Here is a 9,191-nt window from a genome sequence, read left to right on the forward strand (position 1 = left end):
AGGAAGCAGAAAAGGCATAGGCTTAGGTTAAACTACGAAAGTAGCCGTAACACTGGAACCATTCAGTTTTATTTTCAGATTCCACCTAGATGTGCCTCGAAGGCCCATTTGTGTGTATTTCTCGTGCTCAGTTGGGATTGAGACAGTTAAATTACATACCTGTCTTATTCTCTTGTAGAGAAATTCAAATCTAGGTGGGTGGCGACCATCCATTCAGAAGAGTGACTACCAGTCTTAAATATTTGGCTCAGAAGGATGCAATTCTTTCTGTGACACGGAAAGGAAGCAATTTTTCGCTCCGTTGGAAGAATTCCTTAGTCGAGAACTGCTGTTGAAAAGAATGAAATTGCCTTCATCCACACCGAGCATTTAACTGTGCCGTACAAGTTCGAGGTTACCTCAGGTGTACTGCTAACTCGCTTGTCTTCATATGCAAACTCAGTCCTCAACAAAAATTTCACAGAATGCCAGTTCCTCAAACAAACCCAAGTAGCACCAGGGTAATGAATCTGATAATAATACATCACATTCACTTCAACTCAGATATATAAGTGAATCACCGAAAAAAATGGATGAATTCTTTTCAAGTGTAACGTATTTACTGGTTTAGAATGCGTAGTGTGGCAGCCTTATGGTATGGAGATGTTATCTTTGCCCCATTACCAAGTGACCCCGTCGGCGCATCCAGGGATATCAATCCTGTTACGATTCATGGCACAATGTTCTCTCAGCTTGATAATCACGCAGATAACCATCACCATCATTATCGTCCGACACAATGGCTAACTGGTTACTATGCCGGCCTTTGGTCCAAGGGGTTCCGCGTTCGATTTCCATAGGGATTAATTCCTCTGGCTCGGGGTTTGTGACTGTGTGTGTGTCGTCTTCAGCATTAGAATTCATTTCAGGAAGGGCCCCATCCTCACAGATGTACATGTCGACTGCAGGCGTCAGATCTACAATGACCTGCACCAGGTTTCTCCGGAGGCCGTAGAGCACTCTTCTTCTTCTTCTTCTTACAACCTTGTGATAACTGAGTATCTATGTGTTATATGTTTACGAAAGCCAAGTAAAACGGCTAAGGAAGGTGCCATGCTGACTACGTGTTAATTCAAAATATACAACCCACCTAGCTGTGCGAAAGACGTCTTGGAACCCGAGGCCTTTCGTGGACTGCGATTTAGTTTAGTATTTTACTTAGATGCGTAGTAGAGAAACCTCACATGCACAGAACATCCAAACATTCGTTTACACGGTCTTCGCCACATGAATCCAGAGCAATGAAAATACAATATGACAATATCCCGCCATATTACTGTCACATGGTGGCAACAGTGTACTACGAAAATTATGAAATTCCCACGTTTGAAGTGATTAGCAGTACTGAAACGATTGAAAAATGCCTTAAGAATAGTTATAAATGGAGTTAGATTAGTAAATTCCAGCCCCATGGCTGAGTGGTCAGCTTCACAGCCTACGGTTTCAGAGGGTCCTAGGTACGATTCCTGCCTCGGTCGGGGATTTTGCCCTCGTCTGGTCAATTAATCCGACTAGGGGATTTGGTCTTTCTGTCGGTCTCAATTTAGATCCCTTTGTATCCATACAACATACCATTCTACTAAATACAAGGGAGATACACTATAGTGAATACACTAGATTCTCAGTAATCCTGCTCCTAGCCATGACGTTAAATGAACAGAGATGAGCTTGTATGTTCTTACGGATTACTACATACAGCTGTGCTCCAGCTATTAACTGCACTCCACTCGATAGTCTGACATGTTCTACAAGCTTACAAGAGGAGGAAAAATTGATGAAAAAGACTTTAATATGTGGCAGAGCGAGGGAAGCTGTGGAGTAGACCAGATTTTAATCGACGATGAAGTAATCAAAAGTGTGCAGGAAAATAAAGATAAAGATGACCTAGCAGAAGCAGTGAACATGAAGATTTCTCAGACTGCTGGTGCCGAACCTTCCAATTTCTTCCCGAAATATCCAATCTAACAACCAGATACGGCAATACCTACGCAATGCTTGTAAAGCAGTTGCGTGAAAAAACATACCGCCATCCAGCGTCTTCATTGCGGTAACTAAGCTTTCGGCGAGTGATACTAGGTGTAGCAAACTCTAGAACTAATTTGTTTCTATGCCAATTCGTTTCTTAAATATTACACGAATGCTTCATTTTAACATTGGAATTAACAAAGTACAGTATGTATTCACCTACAGTAAATTTCTCAAGCACTCTTCAGTAATCCTGCACTCTCACTAATTTGGCCCCCTTCTGCGCGAAGAGTGGCTGAATTAGCGAGAACCAATCAATCAATCAATCAATCAATCAATCAATCAATCAATCAATCAATCACTACTGATCTGCATCTAGGGCAGTCGCCCAGGTGGCAGATTCCCTATCTGTTGTTTTCCTAGCCTTTTCTTAAATGAGTGCAAAGAAATTGGAATTTTATTGAACATCTTCCTTGGTAAGTTATTCCAATCCCTAACTTCCCTTCCTATAAACGAATATTTACCCCAATTTGTCCTCTTGAAATCCAACTTTACCTTCATATTGTGATCTTTCCTACTTTTAAAGACTCCATCCAAACTTATTCGTCTACTGATGTCCTCCCACGCCATCTCTCCACTGACAGCTCGGAACATACCACTTAGTCGAGCAGCTCGTCTCCTTTCTACCAAGTCTTCCGAGAACCACCTAGGGATGGTGTCAGAAAGGGCATCCGGCGTGACCAGGGGCCAAGTCCGCAAGACACATCTTGCATCTGGGACCCCACCAGGGTGAGGGAACAACGGCAGAAGAAGAAAATTACTAAAATGCTTATAAGCAATGCATTAACATTATTGATGTAAGCGGAACTAGTTGAGGAATCGGACTTCAACTGCATACGGCCGTATGTAACACCATCACTGCCTGACATTTAAATAATAATGTTATTGGCTTTACGTCCCACTGACTACTTTCTCGATTTTCGGAGACGCCGAGGTGCCGGAATTTAGTCCCGCAGGACTTCTTTTACGTGCCAGTAAATCTACTGACACGAGACTGACGTACTTGAACACCTTCAAGTACTACCGGACTGAGCCAGGATCGAACCTGCCAAGTTGGGGTCAGAAGGCCAACGTCTCAACTGTCGATGCCACTCAGCCCGGCGCCTGACATTTTGTGTAATATTGTTATCCAGTTAAATATGAAAATAAGTATCAAAATATTAGGTTATTCAATATATTGCACTCAGTCATGCCAGGACACTGAGCAGTGGCTTTGTAGTTTGGGTCACGTAGCTATCAACTTGCATTTGGGAGATAATGGGTTCAAACCCCACTGTCGGCAGCCCTGAAGATGATTTTCCGTGGTTTCCCATTTTCACACCAGGCAAATGCTGGGGCTTTGTCTTAATTAAGGTCACGGCCTCTTCCTTCCCTCTCCTAGCCCTTTTCCATCCCATCTTCGCCATAAGACCTATCTGTGTCGGTGCGAGGTAAAGCAGATTGAAAAAAAACTTTACGTCCCCCGTGTCTTGTCTTCCGGCTCTGTCTCCAGGTACAGTACCGAGCATAATCTATGACTTCTCAGTTATTCTTGGTGGTACAGTGGTTCCTTTCGCTGTTGCGTTGCTAGCCCCTGGACGATCAACACATATTCAATTCTGAATTCGCCAAATTGTTTTTCCTTTATACTGTAACACTCAAATTCTTCGCTAAAATCCATTCATTATTGTATTAGATCCGCTGTTCACCCCGCTGGCATCTACCCACTGCGATAAACGAACACTGACGCCACCCCTTTAAATGCAATCGCATTTTAATAATAATAACCACACTGCAGTTTTACAATGGTCTGCAATTAAATATTCATTGAAAGAAACGCTGGTTCAGAGAGTTTTCACCTCTAGTCTATAGTTTGCGTAGGATAGAATATAGGCACGAATATGTGGATACACAGCATATTTACTTTTGGCTTCATTTCTTTTATCATGAACAGTGCTCTTTGTTCAACAGAGAAAATAATTGAATACTCAGAGCTTTAAAATTAAAAAGAAATCCATGCCTGTAACCATTTCTTCTGCCGTGCACCTAATTCCATACATAAATATGTACAACACTAAGTTAACTACCGCATGCAAAACATGGGATGCATTTGTATTTATTCACAACATGAACTTGTACGAAGATACCACCCTGTGCTTCTTCAAGGAACCAACTCTTTCCATTCCCTCTACTCACGTGTAGGAACAGGTATGAGAAAGCAGAGATGCAAAAGGAGAATGTAAACGTAATTAAACAACTGATGTCCCGGTTCTTCAGTCAGTTGTGTTTCCTACGATAGTAAAAATTTAACTCACATTTAGTGGATCTACAAATTCTCCAAGTGAAATATCTCTCTTTACTCCATTGTAACCAATATTCTCTGTCATTGGACCGTATTACTTGGCTCTCGTCCAGCTCCATGGCCAAATGGTTAGCGTGCTGGCCTTTCGTTCAGAGGGTCCAAGGTTCGATTTCTGGCCGGTCGGGTTTTAACTTACATTGGTTTTATTCCAATGGCTCGGGGGCTGGGTACGTGTTTGCCGTCTTCAGTCTTAGAATTCATCATAGGTATGGCCCTATCCTCATAGACGCACAGGTCGCCTATACGGCGTCAATTCGAAAGACATGCAGCAGACCTCTTCGGAGGCCACACGCCATTATCATACTTGGTTCTCGAGTATTTTAAAACACAATATTGCTTAGATTCTGTATAAAGCAAAAATTTTCGGTTGAAGTAATGAATAATTATTGTACACTTTATTGGGATTTAATGCCAAAATCAAGCTTGTAGTTCGAGGTGAGTGTAGGTACCTTAATAATAGCCACTGAATCTCCACTATTACGTGGAATCCGAACCACGGGGACATGCTTTTTTTTTTTCATTTTTTTAAATCTCATGTGCATTGATCGGGATTCACACCGCGGTGACCTTGGTAAGAAGACATGCCCTTTGGGTTTAGTGTCATTCCTGCAGTCTAGTGAGAGCGTGCCTGCTTCTTATCCAGAGGGGCTAGGTTCGATTTCCCACACATTAAATGATTTCAGCCTTGTTTTGAGGGATGGAAGGGAGTTTGCTCTGTTTCGTGAGGGTGACTGAGAAGTTTCTTTTTATATGAGTGGCAACGCTGACCACGCGACACTCCAATATCTACAAACCATCTGTTTCGACAACGGTCGTCTCCTCAGACAAATGCCATGTATTAAGGATTTAGTTTTAGATTCTTAAACAAACATCAGGGCGGTAGAGCCCAGATTTGACCTACCAAGAAATCGCTGCTCATTCCGAAGGCCATCAGATTATGAGGTGACGTGTTGCCAGCACGTCGAATCCTCTCGGCCGTTATTCTTGGCTTACTAGACCAATACCGCTATCTGATTGTTATCAATAATAATAATTTCGTGTGGCTATTCCCAGCTGGGTGCAGCCCTTATAAGGCGGATCATCCGAAGAGGGTGGGCGGCATGTGCCATGTGTAGGTAACTGCATGTTATTGTGGTGGAGGATAGCGTTATGTGTGGTGTTCGAGTTGCAGGGATGTTGCGGACAGCACAAACACCCAGACCCCGATCCACGGGAATTAACCAAAGAAGGTTAAAATCCCCGTCCCAGCCGGGAATCGAACCCGGGACCATCTTAGCCGAAGGCCAGTACACTGACCATTCAGCCAACGAGTTGGACATTGTCATCAATTACTCTCACGGACCTCGAACTTTCCCTCAAATCCAAGTTAAAATCCCTGATCTGGTCGGAAATCGAACAGAGGTCGTCCGAGTAGGAGGTGGGCTCCCTATCTCTAGACCGCTGGGTCGGCAGCGCGGATGATGATAGAGTTCTCTCTAGCCCTTTTATGACACAACACCAACTGGCTGTTGTTACGAACAGTTCATACAGTTAGTAAGTTATACAGCAATATTAAATAATTTTCTATCATGTAAATGTCACTAGTATATATTTAAACACTTATGAGGTTAATTTACATGTTTTTACTCAACCTACTGTTTTAAGATAATGCCTTCAGTTACCTAGTGCCATGCATCAAATTTCTTGAAAAACGATTACTTAGAATAAAGACGTTATTTGCGCCCATATATTTGTTTCAAGGGGTATCATACTATAAGTTAGTTTTCCTAGCAAAATAGTTCACCAATTACTTCAAAAGCTCTGAGAACTAGTGAATGTGGTAAGCAGCAGTACTTAAATGCCACTCAAAGGAAGAAGTGGAAGTCCTCTTACCCTTTTTGAAAATGCAACAATTATTATTTCCTTGAACGTGTCTACATTACACATTATGAAATTCCTCTTGGACCATCTTTACAACATGATTCCAACAAAGAAATCTGAAATAATGAGGGCCAAGTAACATACAATCCTCATTGTAAAGAGCATATACTGTAGCAATACTACAAGCATTTCCTGTGTTATCGTGTCGATAATAACAATAAAGGGATCAATTGGCTGTGTCATGGCGAGTGTGGCGGAACTGTACTTTCATTGCGAGTAAACACAGGCCTCGTTCACTCCACTCCACTCACTTTCTCATGGATACACGCCCAACTTTCGAGAGGAAACCGTTGAATAGGCAATGAGGTATTTGGACATCACTGGTCCGAGAAGTTCAAGGTCATGAAACCTAGGCGATTTAAAAATTACAGCTTATTAATCATAATGTTAGATATGCTTCTCCCCCAAAAAAAATGTGTAAAATGCATTGATTCCGGTTCTATATTCCTGACTGCATAAAACTACTGTATATCTCCCCGAATTAGTAACAGTTTCACCGTGAGCAAGTAACAACCCATCACAAAACAAACATTACGATGTTTATAGTGAGCGATAGGGGAACACGTTTTCTACTACCAGCCGACATATTGTATGTAGTCTATGCAACTAAGAAATTGTGGCAATAACACCTAGTGTTTACCGACTTCACAGACTCAAAATTTAAAGTGAAATAGAATATCATTGAAGAAAATAACTGAACATTTTCGATTTTGAAAGAATCAGGTTTATTTTTAAGATCATATTGTAATGAATTAAGACTTCAAAATATTTCAAATTCTATAATATAATCTTCCACATCTTTCAGTGAACTACACTTATAGGCTTTGCCAGTACGGGAGGAATAATGAAAATGATTGGGAATGTCACGTTAGTAGCATGTAGCCTAAAAATTAAAGGAGAGCCCACATTCCATAACTAGATATTTACTGTAGGCCTATACCCCGCAAAATTAGTTACATATTTGAGCATCAGATAACGATTTTTATAATTAATTCTAACTCTAAAAATTCATATAATCCTTTGCCTCCTGATAAATATATATATATTATATTTTGTGAGGATATTTAAAAGAAAATACAATGTACATTTTCCCGTTTACACTAATATACAGAGGTAAACCTTGGAAAATAGAGCATGCAATGTTCTTACCGTCAAGAACTACAATGTTAGATACGAGTGAGTTACTGTATTTCCAAAATTTTTGTAACTGACCTTAGGGGCACGATCGATTAGCCGTTCTCGTTCTGTTTTCCAAGATACAATAGACAAATAGGCAGGTCTGTTTCATCCCGATAGAAGTCGTGGTATAAAATGGTGTTAAAAGATAACTACGCATTGGTGGTTTTCGAGACATTAAGGAATTCGTCCAATATCCAAAATCCCGCAGTCTGCTTACACCGTTAGCAGTCAGCACAGACGTATAAAACCCATATTATTATTATTATTATTATTATTATTATTATTATTATTATTATTATTATTATAGATGGAAATTTTAAGGACAATTAGAAAGGAATAAAAGTATCAAATTTTCATCACATTGATATTAGAGAATACACAAAAATTTAGGCTATCACTAGTATCGAAAGAATGAATTACTTATACATACGAAATAAGCTTATTTCTCTATTTGACCCGTAAGTGCAGAACGGACATATTGTCTTCCTCACGGTTTGCTGCCACATACTGTATTCAAGAGACTACAAGTCTCAAAAGCTAGTCAAGAGATAAAACGGACGAGTGACTTCTGTACTCAAAAAAAAAAAAAAAAAAAAAAAAAAAAGGGAAAAAATGTTTCACACTCTTAGAAATAAAAATTTAAATCGAATTCATTAAAATTTTGTTTCTGAAAGAAAATATTTAAATTACATTCGTGATTAATTTAATCTAAAAATATAACGCATAATAAAAAACAAATTTGTAAACATTCGTCTTAAGAAGGTTATCGAAGAATGTCGCGATATTTAATATAACCTAATTTACATATTTCCTAGAGCCCTCTGAAGTAAATCGGTGTTAACAGCTTGACCCTCACCATTACCATACAAGAAAGATAGAAAGAAAGACACACCATGGGGTATAAAATAGACCATGCAGAGAATAACAAGCCGGCGTGTGGACGTACCTTCATGCTGCAGTGTTAAATTTCCCCGGAAGAACTCGCCAACTAGTGTTGTGTCGCAGGCCACCAACGTTCAACGTTTTACTCTCTCTCGACCGTGGCCAACATCTTATATAGCAGAGCCGTTGCCCCACTCTTTTCTACTTACGACGAACCGTCTCATCTGTCAACGCTCGTATTCTTCTTGTCTTGACAGCATTATAAAATGTGCACAATAAACTACACTCATCAAGAAAATGCATTTAAGAATACAAAATGTGGATAGGATTTGATTCTTCCAGTACGCTCGCGGTAGACTATGCTACTACTAAATTGATGATGATGCTTGTTGTTTAAAGGGGCCTAAAATCTAAGGTAATCGGCCCAACTACTAAATTGACTTACGAGGAATACAACAAAAAATCCCCGAATAAAATATAAATACTGAGGGGTTCCAACCCCATTCCCATCCTAAGGAGAAGTTCATGCATTGCAATAATAATAATAATAATAGTAATAGTAATAATAAGAATAATAAGAATAATATTTTACTGCTTTCGTGGCTCAGGAGACACCGCGCCGGCTTCTCACCGCTGGGTACCGTGGTTCAAATCCCGGTCACTCCGTGTGAGATTTGTGCTGAACAAACCAGAGGTGGGACAGGATTTTCTCCGGGTACCTACTCCGGTTTTCCCTGTCATCTTTCATTCCAACATCACTCTCCAATATCAATTTATTTCATCTGTCAATCATTAAGAATTGCCC

The 9,191-nt window shown here is 40.3% G+C and overlaps 1 protein-coding gene across 2 annotated transcripts in view; it reads right to left on the minus strand.

Moving 5' to 3' along the window:
• LOC136863226 (uncharacterized) overlaps positions 1-8,625 on the minus strand; it is a 247,233-nt gene extending 238,608 nt beyond the window's left edge. For both annotated transcript variants that reach the window (XM_067139595.2, XM_067139594.2), the window contains exon 1: positions 8,451-8,625. In XM_067139595.2, the coding sequence (XP_066995696.2) occupies positions 8,451-8,456 (6 nt within the window). In that variant the 5' untranslated portion in view covers positions 8,457-8,625. The remainder of the gene's footprint in view (positions 1-8,450) is intronic.
• Between the last annotated feature and the right edge of the window lie 566 nt (positions 8,626-9,191).

The sequence above is a fragment of the Anabrus simplex genome, chromosome 2, assembly GCF_040414725.1.
Source record: "Anabrus simplex isolate iqAnaSimp1 chromosome 2, ASM4041472v1, whole genome shotgun sequence".
Lineage (NCBI taxonomy): Eukaryota > Metazoa > Arthropoda > Insecta > Orthoptera > Tettigoniidae > Anabrus > Anabrus simplex.